Below are 17,932 nucleotides of genomic sequence, written 5' to 3'. Positions count from 1 at the left end.
ACACTGCAAACCAGAATATAACAGGTGTTAGGAAGGATATAGAGACATTGGAATTCTTGTACCCTGTTGGTGGGAGTATAAAGCAGTGTGGGTGCTATGGAAAACAGTATGACAGTTCCTCAAAGAATTAAAAATAGATTTCCATATGATCCAGAAATTCCATTTCTGGGTACACAGTCCGCCCTTCATATCTGTGATTCCACATCCGTGGATCCAGCCAACCATGAATCAAAAATTGCATCTGCCCTGAACATGTGCAGACATTAGCTGTCATCATTATTCCCCTAAACAATATAGTGTGACAGCTATTTACATAGTGTTATATAATATTAGGTATTTATTACAAATTATTTAGGGATGATGTAAAGTATATGGGAGGATATACATAGGTTCTATGCAAACACCATACCATTTTATATAAGGGACTTAAGCATCCATAACAACCTGAAAGCATTAAAAGTGGGATCTTGAAGAGCTATTTGTACCTTCTTCTGCATAATAACATTATTTACAATAGCTAAAACATAGAGACAACCTATATCCATCAGTAGGTAAACAGATAAACAAAATGTGGAATATTCTTGCAATGGAATATTACACAATCTTGTATGGTGTCCAACTTTTCTTACTAGAGTGAGAGCTTCCGAGGCTAGGCACCTGGCGTATCCCAAGTGTGGGGGACATACCTGTAGATTTCATCTAGTGCTGGATTCTAGAACAGACCAGTCCATGTAGGCCAAAGATTATGAAAACTTTATGAATAAGAAAGCAGAAAAATCCACCCATCATCTGTATTATTATCCTGGCAGTTGGGACCACCATTATTACATTTGGGTACTGAATGTCAGTCCACCTGGAAATATAAGATGTAGCTTCTTTTCCTTGTTTTCCCATCTCTTTTGACTCAAGAAGCTTGGAAGGATGATCCTTTGATTAACGGACTACGTAACTATTCTTCAAAAGCACTTTCAGTGGCAAAAATTATGCCTGTTTATTGTGTACAACATGTTTCGAAATATGTATGTATTGTCAAATGGATAAATCAAGGTAATTAGTATATAAACCTAGGCATGGTGGCACATGCCTGTAATCCCAGCACTATGAGAGACTGAGGCAGAAAGATTGTGAGTTTGAGCCCCGTCTGGGCAACTTAGCAAGACTCCATCTCAAAGTAAAATAAAAGGGCTGGGAATGTGATTCAACGCAAAAGTCCTAGGTTAAGTCCCCAGTACAAAAAAAATTAAATAAATAAAGATAATCAGTATATACAATACCTTTCAAGCTCTATGTGTGTGTGTGTGTGTGTGTGTGTGTGTGTGTGTGTGGTGAGAACACTTAAAATCTATTTTCTTAGTAATTTTCAGGTACGTTGTTGTTAACTATAGCCTCCAAGTTGAACAATAGATCTATTAAACTTACTGCTCTAACTGACACTTTGTACCACTTGACCAACACTTCCTCCCACGAACTCCCAAACCCCTGGTAACTACCATTCAACGCTCTATGTCCATGAGTTCAGCTTTCTCAGAACCTTTGTCTTTTGTACTGGGAATCGAACTCAGGACCTTGCACTTGCCAGGCAGGCACCTTTGCTGCTGAGCTACATCCCTGGCCCCTCAGATTCTGTATATAAGTGAGATCATGTAGTCTCTGTCTGTCTGTACCTGGCTTATGTTACTTAATAGTATTCTCCAGGTTCATTCATGTTGTCACAAATGACAGGATTTCTTTCTTTTTTATGACTGAATAGCATTTCACTGGGGACATAACACATTTTCTTTACCCATTCATCCATTGATGGGCACATAGGTTAATTCCGTTTTTGCTATTGTAAATAATGCTTCAAGGATTACAAGACTATTGTGCTTGAAACTGTCCCAGGTAAATTCTTTAGGCTCAGGTGAACCTTGGAAAGGATTTGTATTTGAGTTCAAGCCAGAAGCAGGTCTATTTCCTCTAACTCAAGAGACTTCTGCATAGAGACACAGGACCAGAATAAGTGGCGAAGGCACCCATGAGATTTCTGGCTTCTGACCCTAAAACTCAGTGGGACAAATGAAAAAGATCCTTGGTCAACAAGGAGAAATGCTGTTGACTGTCACCCACTCCAGACAAAAAGTAGGGTGTCATTGCAGTAGCCAAAGGAATCCATATAGGTAATCCCCTAAAGCCTTCGTAACTTCAAGTTCAGAACTGCTCCTGCCCCTTCATTTCAAACACATTTGCATTTCCTGCTGGCCAGCTTCACTCCAAGGGATGGAGATTTCGGTCACTTAAGGGGAATTGTTTGGAGGCCAAAGAAAGAAAGTCTTGCAAAGAGGTCATGGCTTGAGCAGCCTTAGGTCTTTGAGAATTGTTCCAGGGCCCACTGGACCAGACAGTGGCTTTACAACCTCAGCCTCACTGGGCTGTCTAAAAGATGCTGGGCATAGTGGTACATAACTACAATCCCAGCACTTGGGAGGCTGAGACAGGAAGTTTGCTGCTAGATTGAGGCCAGCCTGGACTACATAGTGAGCTCAAGGCCAGTCTGAACTACACAGCAACACCATTTCTCAAAAAAAAAAAATTATATAGTGTCATAGTTTGGGGTTTTGCAAGAAGAACAATATAATTCAGGACACATTTTATAAGAGAATTTATAATAGTCATCTAAAGAATCATATACAAAAGAGTGTGTAGGAAATCTGTCCACATACTGAAGGACCAAAGAATCCAGCTGAGGGCCTGGATCTCATGATAATGTCCTGCATGAGTCCAGCTGAAGACCTAGAGCCCATAACAATGCCTCCTACAAGTCCAAGTGGAGGCCTAGAGCCTTTGACAATGTCTCACACAGGGCTGTTTCACATATCTGTGCTGGGAAGGCCCAAAGGTCAGTGGCGGAAGCCAGAAGGTCTGTACCAATGAGATGAAGGATCTGTGCTAGCAGGCTGAGGGATCTACACTGGAACCAGGAAGGAACACTCAAAGTAAGAATCGGAGCTCCCCCAAAAAGTACCACAGCCATCCTCTGCAACAGTGAGGTCCCATACTCCTCCAATGATTAGGACAGCTGAGTTCCCATCAGGAAAGCCAACTTGACAAGCTTCTCCAGGAGACTGAGCAGTGCGCCATCTTTCCCTCCAGAGCCAGGAAGCAATGCTCAAAGTGAGGACCAGAGCTCCCCCAAAGTGAACTGTAGCCATTTGCAGTGACAACGAGGTCCCAAGCTCCTCCTCCAATGAGAAGAGCCAAGTTCATCAGGAAAGCCAGCATGACAAGGTCCTCTAGGAAAACCAACAGCTCCCTACAGCCTCCCAACAGCTTCCCACAGCTTCTCAAACAGCTTCTACCAGCTCCCAACAGCCTCCCAACTTCTTTTTCTCCAGTTCTGCCTCTTATGCTGCCGGCCACAATCCTCAGGAAGGCCTCCCACATCCAGCACCAAACTGGTTCGGTTCAGCTGGGGGTTACAAGTCGACTACCAGCTGTCAGCCCACCACATAATAGATTAGGACAAGGGTAAAGCTCTGGGTTAGAGCACTTGCCTAGCGTGATATGGCCCTGGGTTTTATCCCCAACACCAGAAGAAAAAAAATTATGCGTATTTGCATGTGAATCATTGTGTGACCTTGAACACTTTGTTCAACTTCCCTTAAGAGCTGTGCGGGTGCGTGGGCCACCTTTAAGGGCATTTTGAGCTCTGAAAGACTGGCTGTAAATTCTGCAGATGGCAGTGCCACTCTAGGTTATGGTGATTGTTGCGGTCTTTCAGACTCTAACTGAGGGTTGCTCAACCTCGCCGTCACTGACGTTTCACTTCAGACAAAACTGTTGTGAGGGAGCTGTCTTACGCATTGTAGAATATTCAGCAACATCCCTTGCCTCTAGCCACTCAGTGTCACAAGCCATCCCCCACTCTCGGCCCCAATGGTGACAAAATTGCAGATGTTGCCCGTGTCCCCCAGAGGGCTAACTTGGCCCTGGTTGAGAAAGAGCGCTCTGAAGTGTTTTACTTCGGACAACTGGTTATTCAGTCCTGAGGTCCAGAGCATCTTCAGATCTTTCAGCGTCACTTCTCTGTCTTTAGTCCAGTTGGATCCCTAGGACCTGTTTCCCCAGCAGCGTGTGCATCTTCCGCGCTCCTCAGTGAACCTTTGGCAAAAGACTAAGTTCCATGAGGGCAAGGGCTCAGTTTGACCCAGAGCAGGTCTTCACTGTGTGGTTGTTGAATGAATACGTGAACAAAAATATACACAGACAAATCACCCGGAAAGTCATAGCACAAGCCTCCTGTTCTCCCAGCAGAAGGGCTGCCCAGCCCCTCCCGACTTGCCTGATGAACGTGGCTGATTGAGGCTCTGCTCAGTCAGACCTGGGCTTGAATCCTGCCTTTCCTGTTAACTTTGTAGGTACCATTGGTTGAGTTGCTTTTCTTCCCCAGGTCTCACCATCTATAAGGTGGTGGGAGTGAGGGGACCCAGTTCATAGGGCATAAAGTTGCCTTGAGCTGATGTCCACAAGTTTCTCAGCAGAGCTTCCAGCACAGAAGAAGAGCTCCATGAACATTGCCCATTATTTATTTGTCATCATCGCCCGTTGTTCAGCTATCCAGAAAATAGGCACAGTGCTGTTCAGGTTGATAAGGGTGGCGGGAGCATATAAATAAAGAAAACCCAGAGAGAGCTAAAATCTCTCTTAGTCATAGACTTCAAGACATTCATAAATGGGAGGGATCTTAAAGGACATCATATCCAGCCCCTCAGATTCCATCTCCCCAGTTCAGGGCATGAGGGCACCTAGTGATGACTTCAGACTTCTGTGGCCATTGTCAACATCTCATTAAAGTTCAGATTCCTGAACCCACACTGCAAAGATGCAAAAGCATCAAGTCTGGGGTATGGCCCAGGAATCAGCATTCCAATCTGTTCCTTGGGGACATTTGTGGCTTTGCTCGGAAAAGCACTGGCAGACAGGTTAAGTGCACCAGCTACTAAGACCAGGCTCCTGGTATACTATATACTACCTGGAGGACCTAGTCCAACTGGTGTAACCTCTCTGAGCCTCAGCTTACTTATCTGTAAACTGGAGATAACATCTCCCTCTTAGGACTGTGGAAAGATTTTTTTTTTTTTTGTCTTTTTGAGTGAGGGTCTCGCTCTGCAGTTGAGGTTGGGCTTGAGCTCACTTTGTAGCCCAGGCTGGTCTTGAACTCACAACATTCCTCCTGCCTCAGCCTCCTAGGTGCTGGGATTACAGGTGTGCACCACCACACCCAGCTTGGGAGGAATTATATAAGGCAGTCTTTAGCACTCAGACTTGGACTTGGCCCCGGAAGTGATGCATAAATATTAAATGTGATTACTCCTGCAGCAATCCCACAGACATCTCCTCCTAGAAAGCTTCGCACAGAGGGGAGTCCACTGTCTCCTTAAGCAGCTTTTTTAATTGCTGGGCTTTTCTGCCTGAGAATGTTCCTCTTTCCTTACACTGAGTAGAACTGTGTTTCTTTCTTCCTTATGCCCTCAAATTCAAGCTCTTTTCTTGGAGTCCAACTCAAACAACTACATCCCTTCAGATCAGAGAGTAGCCCAAGAGACCAAGAAAGTCCACAGGTTGGTGAACTTGACAGTTTCTGCTGCTACAAGTGCGCAGCCTCTAACCCCATTCATCAATAGACTCGGGTACCACAAGAAGCCCCAGCGCCACATACCCGAGGTATCTGGGACAACTGAGGGGCTTTGGCTGTTAGTGTTTTGAGTTCCCCAGACACGGAGTGTGAGCGTCGCTGGTTAGGCCTGCAGATGAGTCTCCTCCGGCAAATGTTTTCCTGTACTAAGTGGAGGAATGGGGTGGGTATAGAGAGACTAATCCTGAACGCAAGCACCAGCCCTCCACCCTGCGCCCCGAGTCCAAGCCACCACCCCCTCTCATCACCCCCTATGCAGCCTCCTCCCTGGTCTCCCTGCCTTCTCCCTGGCCATCGCTCCATATTAGCCATGCCTTTGGCTCCCTGTATGCTGATGTTTTGACATCCTGGGGCCTCCCTGGCCCTGGATTCACTGCCCCTTCCGGAGGTCACTGATGCTTAGAGACGGCACACAGCCCCCCAGCCAGCACATCTTGCGACGCCATCCAGCTCATCCAGAGGGCTGTAGCCGCAGTCACTTCCTTCATCAGGCAGAGCCCTTGACCACACCCACTGCCCTAATCATCCCAGCGCCAGGTACCAGTCAGGACATGGGGACGCCCCCCACTCTTGTCCAGAGCCTGCCGAAATCACTCACACCAGCCTACCCGGAGTCTGCTCACTCTGCCTGGACAGGTGCTTTCCAGGGAAACCACCACAAAAGCTCCTGCCAGTCCCCAAACCCCGCTGCCCCCACTGCCCCTCATCATGTGGACCCTGCAGTGCGGCCTCCGAGTGCGTCCTCCGCGTGCGGCCCATGTGAGGATAACAGCATGTCCTTCCGAGGGCAGCTGCCCCTGCTCTCCGGGCCTCGCTATACCCAGTAGCAATACAAACTGTGTCTTACGGCACTTCCTGGCCTCTGTCTCTCTCCTTGCAGGAGAAGGCCCCTGCGTGGCTTTCGAAGACCTCTACTCTGCCCTACCTCTTCCCTCTCGCTGCTGCTCAAGACCTTGCTGATCTCAGGATGAAGCAAGGAACCCTTGCAGTGATCCCCAGAGTGCAGCCTGGCCCTGCCCTCTGCTCCCTGCGCCACCTGTGTGTGACGATCCTCGTCCCCTTGACCTCGGCCTCCTCCGGCAGCCTTCTCTGACCATGGCCCCTTCTTATCTGGGACCCTACTTTGCTTCCTGCACAAGGGACATTCATGTGCAGGTGGGGGATGCCACATTTGGAGACCTGACTACCGACCTTGTCCCCAGCTAAAGATCTACTTTATGATGTGGGTGGATCATTTGTCCCACTTCCTGTCCCAGCACCCCACACTCAGTGAGCCCCCCACACTGAGATAATGGATGATTGTGCCAGTATCATCAGACACTCTCCATGGCAATCCTGTGAGGTGGAAACAACCATCCCCCCACTTTTTTTTTTCAGTGGTAGAAACAGAACCTCGGGCTTTACGCATGCTCAACAAGTGCTCTGTCACTGAGTTACACCCTCAGCCCTTTTTTAATTGTTCAAGATGGGGTCCTGCTACATTGACCTTGAGCTTGTGACCCTCCTGCCTCAGCCTTCTGAGTAGCTAGGATTACCAGCGTGTCCCACCATACCCAGCTACCAGCTCCAGAAGTAACCCATGTAGGGCCACACAGACACTGAATAGTGGAAGTAGGGAGATTCCAACTCAAGCCAGAACTGGGCTCTCTGCCCTTCTCCACCACATCGCCTGTCTTCTGCAGAACCCTGTATGTCACCCTGCGTCGTCGCAGTTGGCTTGTGCTTCCTTGTCAGTCCAAGGGATTCACCAACTCAAGGAATAAAGGTCTGGAAGCTCAGAGGAAAAGAGTCAGACTTCCTCATCTGAAGACCCTAACCAAGTCACAGGCCCCAAGTGGAGGAACTGACGGTACAAACAAGATCTTTAAGTTGATAGCTATTTCCTCAGGTTTTTCTCTCCCTGAAATAGCAAAATTATGTAAAATAAATGTTCCCAGCTATTTTGATAAATTATAAGTGAGATATATATATATATTACAAAAGAGCCAGCCTGTTTTGAGCTCTCATGTATTTAACATATGTCACTGCTATTTTCTTTTTCTTTCGTATTACATTTTCTTCTTCAACAGGAAGTCTTGGCTCATGTGGTTGATAAATAGTTTTAGGAACCCAACTGATTCAAAATGCAGTCTGGCTTTCTGAATATAATTTAATGTCAAGGATCTCTTTTTTCTTTTTGTTTGGGAACTGCTGGGGCTTGAACACTAGGTTTTGCACATACCAGGCAAGTGCTCTACCATTGAGCCCTATACCCAGCCTTTAATTTTTTTTTTTTTTGGTGACAAGGTCTTGCTAAATTGCCGAGGCTGAGCTTGAGCTTGTGATCCTCCTGCCTCAGCCTCCCAGAGTCCTAGGATTACAGGCATATTTCACACCCAGCTCTTTTTATTTCTGTTTTAACTCTGGGAGGCTGAGGCAGGAAAACCGCAAATTCAAGCCCAGCCTGGGTAACTTAGTGAGACCCTGTTTCAAAATTAAAAAGCAGGGATGTAGCTCAGTGTGAAGGCTCTTCAATCCCCAGCACCACTAGAAGGGTGAGGAGGGGAGAGCCATATGGATCTTATACACTGAGCGACGTGCTGTACATACACTGGGCAGAGTGAGCGTCTCCTGATGGGTGGGGTGGGGCTGTGACATTCCAAGTGTGGAATAAGTAAAGAAGCTGTGGAATGGGCCCCAGATGGAGATCTACACATGAGTGGTGCTCCCTGACCGAAGAAGCAACTCTCAGATAAATGACATTAATAGTCCCCCCACTGTGATAGCCATAGAGAACGGAAACACAGAGAATCAACAGGGCAAAAAGGAAATGAATACTTCCATACATTGCCAATTCTCCTTTATGGATGAAGGGAAGAGCACGGGCTTCTCTTGAGTCTGAAGACAGCAGCACAGAATGAGTCTGCGGCATGCTGTCTTCACGAACACTCCTGTCACACCTCCTCAGTGAACATCCATGGCTCCCTACTCCTTCTGTGACTGACAGCAACCACCGCCCTCCTTTTCAAAGGTCATTTGTGAGAGCTCTCAAGATTCTGCTCCCACACAGAACTGCTCTGCTGGCAAGTCGTCCTAGGGAGATGGTTTGTGACACAAACCATGGCTGATATGGACTTGTTATAGGTCACATACATCCAGAGTTCAGCATTTTACGTGAATTATAACCCCATTTTGCAGGTGAGGATTTTTTGTTTGTTTTTGCTGTATTTTTTGAGACAGAGTCTCGTTTTGTAGAGCAAGCTTGCCTTGAACTCAGGCAGTACTCCTGCCTCAGCCTCCCAAGTGCTGGGATTGTAGGTGTGCACTGCCACACCTGGCTAAGATGAGGACTCTTAAGCCCAGAGAAGTCACACAGAAATGGCTAAGCCGGGCTTTGGCAAAGCCATCTGAGTTGAGTACCCACTCCCAGCCACGCTGCCATGTCCTCTTCTGCTGTTGGCATACTGTTTTCAGCTTTGCTTGTGATAATGCAAAGCTAGAAACAATCCTCAGGAGGGATGTGATTAGACAGAACATCCAAGGAGGAAAATGTATTGCAATGTATAATGTATCCAGTTGCCATGGTGTCCATTGCAGATGGATGGGTAAGCAAAATGTGGTCTATCTGTACCATAGAGAGTCATTCAGCCTTGAAAGGATGCTCAAAGCCAGAGTGCTCTTCTACAATATGCAAGGCCTGTTCTATATTCTGAGAGTGGCGTTGAACTTGCGATCCTCCTGCCTCAGCCTCTCCAATAACTAGGACTGCGCCACTGTGTATCTATATACTTTTTAACACCTGTTCCTTTCCTAGGAGACTGTGTGACCTGCAGGATGGAGTCTGAGTTGTTGGCTCACCTCAAAATCGCAGCACCACCCAAGGGCCTGGAACATGGTAGATGCTCAACAAATGAACAAATGTGTTCTAGTAACATCATGGCGGTGGTCAGAGCAGAGTTTTTCTGGGATGTTAGTTTTCAGATGGCAACATGCACATAACATAAAATTGATCGTTTTATTTTTATTTATTTATTTTTTAGTCTTTTTTGAGACAGGATCTCACTGTGCAGTTCAGGCTGGCCTTGAGCTCACTTTGTAGCCCAGGCTGGTCTCAAACTCACAACGATCCTTCTGCCTCAGTCTCCCGAATGCTGGGATTACAGGCATGCACCACCACACCCAGCTAAATTGATCATTTTAACCACTTAAAAACATATGATTCCGGCCGGGTCACCTAGTGGCACATGCCTATAAACCCAGCACTTGGGAGGCTGAGGCAGGAGGATGCTTGCGAGTTCAAGACCATCCTGGGCTACAAAGTGAGCTCAAGGCCAGCCTCAACTGCATAGTGAGACTCTGTCTCAAAAAGACCAAAAATAAACAAACAAACAAAAAAACCCATATGATTCCATGGTGTTTACTGCATTTACGTCAAGCCACCCTCTCCTCTATCTAGTTCCATGACATTGTCATCATGCTAAAAAGAAATCCCTGCACCCCTTAAGCAAGAGGTCCTCATTCTCGGGTGATCCCCAGGCCCCAGCAACCACCAATTTTGTTTTTCTCTCCATGTATTTGCCTGCTCTGGACATTTCGTATGAATGGAATCAGAACTATGTGACCTCTTGCGACTGGCTTCTTAGATGCAGCATAATGTTTTCCCTTCATCTGTGTTGCAGCACGGATCCATGATTTGAGGATTTTCATTTGTTCTTTACTGTGAGAGGCTGGAGCCTGCTTGTACCAGCTCCACAGAGCAGAATGGTTGTTAAACATAGAGGAATTTTGGGAGCCTGTCATTTGACCATTGGTAGTTTGAAATTGGCTATCATGGAAGATTCACCCAACAGATCCTGGCAGGTGCTACAAATAAATACAGGGGCACGCTCCTAGCTGTAAAGTACCCCATAATTTCCATCAGCATCCCTTAAAAGATGCTCCAGATTAACACACATTCTGGATCAAATGTGTTTTTCTTTTGTCATTGCCATCATCATCGTTGTCATCCTCTCCCTCTTCCTCCGTGTGTGTGTGTGTGTGTGTGTGTGTGTGTGTGTGTGTGTGTGTTGAGACAGGTTCTTGCTGGACTTCAACTTGGAGTCTTCCTGCCTCAGCTTCCCAGAGCTCTGGTGTTACAGGCATGTACCACCATGCCGGGCTCAAGTGCTGCTCTTGGCAGGCATGGCTGTAAGAGGTCCTCCTAGGTCCATCTTGTAAGCCTACGTCCTGGTCTAAGGCCACTGATGTCCAAGACTTTGCTCCTAAGTGGTAACTTCTTTCCAGCTGCAAGGGTGGCCCCAGCTCCAGAGTGCAGGAACATTTGGTTGAATCCTGTGTCCTGGGTCTCTCAGGCTGCAGGGGCGGGCTCCAGGCACTCAACTAGGGGGAAGCCTTGGGGTTGGGTCCCTTACTTCATGAGGGCAGTAGAACCCTTTGTCTGTCTGGCATAGGAAAGCAGCTCCCAGACCAGCCAAGGTCAGTAACACAGGAGAACTGTTAGAGATACAAATTTTCCATCTGCAGCCCAGACCTTGGGAATCAGACCTTCTGTGGGCGGGGTGCAGCTGGCTGTGTTGTAACCTGCCCTGTGGGGTTCTGAGACTCTGTTTGGTCAAGAACCCTGCAGTCAGTGGCATCTAAAAGGGCTGTCAGCCAGGCTGCCATCGGGCTGTGTCCGTTGGTTCCAGCTCTAGAGCATACCATTGTCTGGCCCTGGCAAACTCGTCCACCTAGGCCAGCTCAGCTTGGCCCTTACATTTATTCCACCAGACATGGGAATGCTTGGGAGAGGCCTGGGCTTGATGCCTAAGGACTTGAACCAAGGGTTTAATACCAAAGACAGCCAGACTAATCCTCAGCTCCATCAAGCTGTGTGATCAAACGCCAATGCCTTAACCTCTTGGGACATTCCATTTCTCCTCCATAAAATTGGGTAATAGCCATACCTCCTTCCTAGGTTGGTTGTCACGGTAACAGGAGATCACATACACAGGCAGTAAACCCTTGAATCAGGTGGTTTTCAGCAAGGGTAGCAAGGGCGCCAAGATCATTCGATGAGAAAGGACAGTCCCTTCAATTAATGATTTTAGGAAGAATAAATAGCGATGAGCAGAAAAATGAAGTTGGATTTACCCTTATAAAAAGTTAACTCAAAATGCATCAAAGACCTAAATATAAAAAGCATGTAGAAGAGGGCGAATGTAGCTCCGCGGTAGAAGGGCTGGCCCAGTGTGTCCAAGACCCTGGGCTCAATCCTCAGCACTGCAAACAAGCAAACAAAAAAGCGTGTTTAGAAGAAAATACAGTAGTGCTTCAGTTCACAAATGCTTCTGGTGGCAAACAATTTGGTTCTCAAACAAAAGTATTCTACAAAATTTTGCTTCTGGTCACAAGTCCACAATGGATGACAAACACAACCACAGCCATCTTCCACACGCAAACATAAATGGAGCCATCTTCCCCAAACTCGTAAAACAAATTAAGTTCATGAACCAAGGTACCAGTGTATAGGAGGAAAGCGTGATGGCATTGGATTTGACAACAAAAGTGCAGATCACAGGACCTTAGCTGTAGCTCAGTGGTTGGGCCCTTGTCTGGTATATATGAGGCCCTGGATTCATTCCTAGCACTGGAAAAAAAGAAAAACAACAAGTAGTACAGGTATGGTGGGACACACCTATAATTCCACCACTTGAGAGGCTGAGGCAGGAGGATCACAAATCTGAGGCCATTCTTTTGCATGTGGCCATTTAGTGTTCCCAGCATCACTTATTGAAAAGATGAGTGAGTGAGAGAGAGAGAGAGAGAGAGAGAGAGAGAGAGAGAGAGAGAGAGAGAGAGAGAATAGAAATAGCAAGTAGATAAATGGAAATAAGAGGTCTTTTTCAAGTGGCTGGGAGAACAAGAGAAGGAAGGAGTAGGGAGAGATGGAAAGGGGGTGGGAATAAAAGAATCGAAGGCTTGGAAATGTTGAAAATAGAGCTTTTGCAAATGGGGAGGGGATCAAGAGTTAGAGCAGGGAAAGAGTGGAGGGGTTGGGGATGAAAAACTGACAAAAGAATTAAGATGTGCCATGTACATGTACCAGCTCCCCCACCATGATGGTCATCGTGTACTATATCAAAACAAAAAGCTTTGTGCATCAAAAGCTCACGATCAGCAGAGCAAGAAACCAGCCACTGAATGAGAGAAAGCACTTGCCAATCACATATCTGAGAAGGGTTCAGTGTCCAAAGTCCATAAAGAACTACACCTCAACCACAGAAACCAGCCCAACCTAAAGGCCTTGAATGGACATCTCTCAAAAAAAGATGTACAAAGGGCCCAAACACACACGTGCAGTGTTGCTCAATATTAGGAAATCAGTGAGAGACCATTTCCCAGCCGCTAGAATGGCTGTCATCACAGGGGAAGAAGCAAGTGCTGATCATATTTGGAGGTATCAGAGCCCTTGTCCGTTGCTAGTGGGAGTACAAAATGATATCGTTACTGTGGAAACAGTATGGCAATTCTTCAAAAGCTTAATTTTATTCAGCGATTCCACTTCTGGGTATGTACCCCAAAAGAAGTGAACAATAGGAACACAGACGCGTCTCTGTATGGTCACGTTCATTTCGGCATTATTCACAATAACCAAAAGACCAAAGTAATCCAAGCCCCCATCAACAGGTGAATGGACAAACTCTGGAATATCCATACGGTGGATATTAACCTTGAGAAAAGAATGGAATTCTGGGCATGCGGGTCCGTGGTTCACCACCTGCTTAGCATGCGTGAGACCCTGGGTTCCAGCTCTGACAGGGCAGAAATAATTCGGACACACATTACCACATGGAAGAGCCTGGAAGGCACCATGCGAAGGAAAACAAGCCAGACACAAAAGCACAAGTGCCGTGTGACCCCATGTCTGAGGTACTTTTGTCTCCTTGCTGAGACAAAGGTTTATTTAGCTCATAGTTTGCAGAGGTTTCAGTCCCTAATCAGCTGGCTCCAAGGCAGGGTAGCATGGCACAGGGGCAACACTTCAAAGCGGGAGAAGACAGCAAAAGTAACAAGAGCAAAAAAGGCGGGGAACAAGCCTCTTTCCCTCCCTTATATTGTAAGCAGGCTGCCCCGCCTCCTGCAAGGCTCAGGATGAATAAGGACCCTGACCCCTGCTCAGTGATTTAGTTATTAACTTTCTAAACTTCTGAAGTTGACACAATGAACAACATCCCAGGTAAGGGCATGTCCTTTTCACCCCAGGATGTAGAACTGCTGAGTCACTTAGCCACGCCCACTAGAAGCCTCAAGTTGACACAATGTGTCAACCCTATGGCCCCCACCTATGCACAGTTTCTAGGATGGTCAGATTCATAGAGGCGGAGATAGAAAGATGGTTTCCAGGAACTGTGCAATAGGGAGAAATCGGGAACTAGCATTTAATGGGTACAGGGTTCCACTGGAGATGGAGGGTGAAGGTGGGTACACAGCAATGCCAATATCCTTAATGCTGCAGAATTGTATGGTGAAAATAGTATGCATTTTTCATAATGCCAAAGATAAAAAGAATCCCCATTTAAGGCTCTGCTTCAAGGTAACTCAGCCTCTAAAAAACTATTGTTCCCAATGTATAAAAGAAGTAAAGGGCTAGGGATATAGCTCAGTGGCACAGCGCCTGGCTGGCAAGTGCAAGATCCTGGGTTTGTAGGTATCCCCCCGCAAAAAAAGAGGTAAACTGAGGCTCAGTGTGGTCATGTATTTATCTTTTCCAGTGGGGATGGTCATAAGTCCCTGCCTCTCAGGGTTATTATGAGAAGTAAATCAAATACCGGGCAAGCAGAGCCCTTGACCTGGGAAGAGTGTTACCTATGAAGACATGAGGGACACAGGTGGGCTGGTGCCAGCTGAGTCCTGACTGGATATTGTCAGTTGCATATGGCTCCACCTCATGGACATGGTCAGTCCCTAAGCTGGACAGCAGGTGCAACATAGTCTCCCCTCAGTGTTTTCCATAGACTTTTGTACTGAAATATTTCAAAATAAAACATTTTTATGAAAAAATTAGAAGGCAGCCATGGCGGCATGTGTCTGTAGCCCCAGCTACTCAGAAGGCTGAGGCAGGAGGATTGCTTGAGCCCAGGAGTTTGAGACCAGACTGGGAAACATAACAAGACCCCCATCTCAAACACTGTAGAAGGGTTTGGAGAAGTAGCAGCCTCATATGAGCCTTTTATTGAGTGGGAACAAAGGCTCTGAGGCAGGAAGACCAGGGGTTGAACCCCGGCTCCAGGCCTCTTTGGTTGTATGACTGTGGGCTAATCATGTGCCTTTGGGAGGCTTCAGTCTTCCTGTCAGATCGGGTGATAATAACACTAACTTCACAGCCTAAGCCCACAGTGAACATGAAAACATGAACTAGGACTGTGCAGAGCCTCCGCTGCAAGGCAGTGTTGGAAGACAGATGAAACATTAGTACCAGGCTTCACACCTGGCCATGCCCCACGCTGAGCCCCTGTCCAAGCCCAGCCTTGCCTGGATTGGGATTTCAAGTATTTACAAAGTCACTGGATTTCTCATCAGTGTTTTCTATAAATTCCCAAGTAGGATGAATTCCCCATGCTTCTGAAATAAACACTTTTTATGCCAGAGCACCAGCTACTGCTTGGTGAAATACAGGAGATGATGCAAAAGTTAATAATAATAATAATAACAATAATGATAATAATAATAAGAAGAAGAATTTGTATTTCTTTCTTTCTCTCTTTCTCTCTTTCTCTCTGTCTTTCTCTCTCTCTCTCTCTCTCTCTCTCTCTGTACTGGGGATTGAATCCAGGGCCTTTGCACTGAGCTACACCCCCAGTTCTTTTTTGCTTTTCTTTTTTCCTTTTTTATTTTGAGACAAGGTCTCCCTAAGTTACCCAGGCTGGCCTGGAACTTGTGATCCTCCTGCCTCAGCCTCCCAGAGTGCTGGGATAACAGATGTGTGCTGCTGTGCCCGGCTCTTTCTTTTAACTTAAAAAAAAAAATTGATCAAAGTTTCCATCCACTCACTTACACAGCCCTTCTGCTGCTCATGCCCTCGACACCCAAGACCTTTCTCAAAGTCCGATATAGATGGGCATCAGTCTCGGGATATTGCTCCTCCTTGGAGGATGTGGGGGGCAGAAGTCAGCTGGCTGTCAGGGCTGTCACCTCAACCCTGGCCGGCAGTAGGGGTTTCTTTCTGGGAGTGAGAAAGTTGGAAGGAGGCAGACAATTCTGCCTCTGTGTCCCAGATGACAGCTCCAGATGTGAAACAAGGCTCTCCCCAGAGTAACAAGAAATAACATAGTTTGAGGGGTGAATTGAGGGGCTGGGGATTTAGCTTAGTGGCACAGCACTTGACTGGCAAGCGCAAGGTCGTGAGTTCAATTCCTGGTACCAGAAACAAACAAACAAACAAGGGGTGAGTTGATGAGAGTAGGGCCGTGGGGTTCCCAGCTCAAGTGCCCACAGGACCAGACAAATGGGGCAAAATGGGGGGTTGGAGGGACGCAGAGCAACCGTAAAGGTGAGAGGCAAATGCAGTCAGGACTGCTGAAGATCCGAAGATGGGTCACCTGCAGTGTACATGGCCCACCTACAGGGGGCACCACTGAGTCCAGTCTCAGCTCTTGTGGGCTCCTGATGGCCAGGTGCCTTACTTTATAAAAAAACACTGGAAATCTGTTTTATTTAAAATGTGAATTCTCCCAGTTTACTTTTTTTTGGCATCCACTTTAAAAAAATACTGTGCAACCAACATTTTGTGGGCCTAATGTAAGTTTTAAGTAACCAAAATCATTGCTTCTGTTACATACAGATAATTGAGTCTAAATTCTGAGCCAAATACACAGTCATGCTCTGCATAATGACATTTGGGGCAATGACGGGCCTCATATATGATAGGAGTTCCATAAGATTATATCACCTAGCAGTTGCATTAGTTCGTGTAAGCCAACTCTATGATGTTTACACAGCTAGGGAATTACTTTTCAGGGTGTGTCCTTGTGGTTAAGTGATGTATGATTGTACTTCCACATGCTATTCAGGTCTAGAACAAGGATATCCTCCTTCACATAAGCTACTATTTGACTGGACCCTCCTGGAGTTGTGCAGTGCCCAATCTGTCCAGCTGTACATGGCAGCCCTGACAGATAACTTTTGAAGTTGTTACTGTTTTCCACCCAGCCCAACTTAGTAGAAATGCTGGTTCCCAACTATTCAATCCTCCATGACGAAAAGCACTCACCTGTCTTGGGTGCAGAGCTACGCAGCAAGGCCAGTGAAGTGGGGATCTAGCCATCTTAATCAGACTTGCTCTTCTTTCTAGGGTGGTGAAGTTTCGTCGCACAGGGGAGAGCGCAAGGTCAGAGGACGACACGGCTTCGGGAGAGCATGAGGTCCAGATCGAAGGGGTCCGAGTGGGCCTAGAAGCTGTGGAGCTGGACGATGGAGCAGCTGTGCCCAAGGAGTTTGCCAACCCCACCGATGGTGAGAGAGCAGCGGGGGCATGAGCCTGGGCCCTGGTCAGGGGCCCCGAGTGCCAGGGCTGCCTCCCCAGCCAGCGCTCTCAGAACCTTCTCATGAAGGACAAGTTGGGAGGGCCCAGAGGGCCCAGGCGTAAGGCTGGAAGTGTGAGCTGGGCCACGTGGCTCACTCCAGCAGGCAGGGTGACCTCACGATCACTGGCGGTCAGCGTGATGGTGTAACGCTTGGCCAAGGACAGCAGCAGTGATGATGGGGAGGGTGTGATGGTGATGACATGGTGAAGATGGTGATGATGACGTGGTGGAGACTGTGAGGGTGGTAATGGTGGTGGTGGTGGTGGTGATAGTGGTGGAGGTGATGGTGGTGGTGGAGGTGCTGATGGTGATGGTGATGATGGTGGTGGTGATGATGGAGGGTGATGGTGATGGTGGTGGGGAGTAATTATGGTGGTGGGGGTGGTATTTTGATGGTGGTGGTGGTGTTGATGATGGTGGTAGTGGTGGTGATGATGATGGTGGTGGAGGTGGTGGTGATGGTGGTGGTGATGATGGTAGTGATGGTGATGATGGCAATGGTGGTAGTGATCATGGTGAGAGGATGATAATGGTGGTGGTGGTGATGGTGTTGGTTGTGGTGGTGATGATGGCGATGGTTGTGGTGATGGTGGTGGAGGTGATGGTGGTGGAGGTGATGGTGGTGGAGGTGGTGGAGGTAGTGGTGTTGGTGGAGGTATTGATGGTGGTGGAAGTGATGGTGGTGGTGATGGTGGTGGTGGTAATGATGGTGATAGTC

The 17,932-nt window shown here is 47.2% G+C and overlaps 1 protein-coding gene across 1 annotated transcript in view; it reads left to right on the top strand.

Moving 5' to 3' along the window:
* Positions 1-17,932, top strand: part of Svop (SV2 related protein) — an 83,451-nt gene that overhangs the window by 5,936 nt on the left and 59,583 nt on the right. The window contains exon 2 of the mRNA XM_005396479.2: positions 16,983-17,143. Coding sequence (XP_005396536.1) covers positions 16,983-17,143 — 161 coding nt within the window. The remainder of the gene's footprint in view (positions 1-16,982; positions 17,144-17,932) is intronic.

The sequence above is a fragment of the Chinchilla lanigera genome, unplaced genomic scaffold, assembly GCF_000276665.1.
Source record: "Chinchilla lanigera isolate Chin_1 unplaced genomic scaffold, ChiLan1.0 scaffold00054, whole genome shotgun sequence".
Classification (NCBI taxonomy): domain Eukaryota; kingdom Metazoa; phylum Chordata; class Mammalia; order Rodentia; family Chinchillidae; genus Chinchilla; species Chinchilla lanigera.
This window is presented reverse-complemented; position numbering and strand designations above follow the sequence as displayed.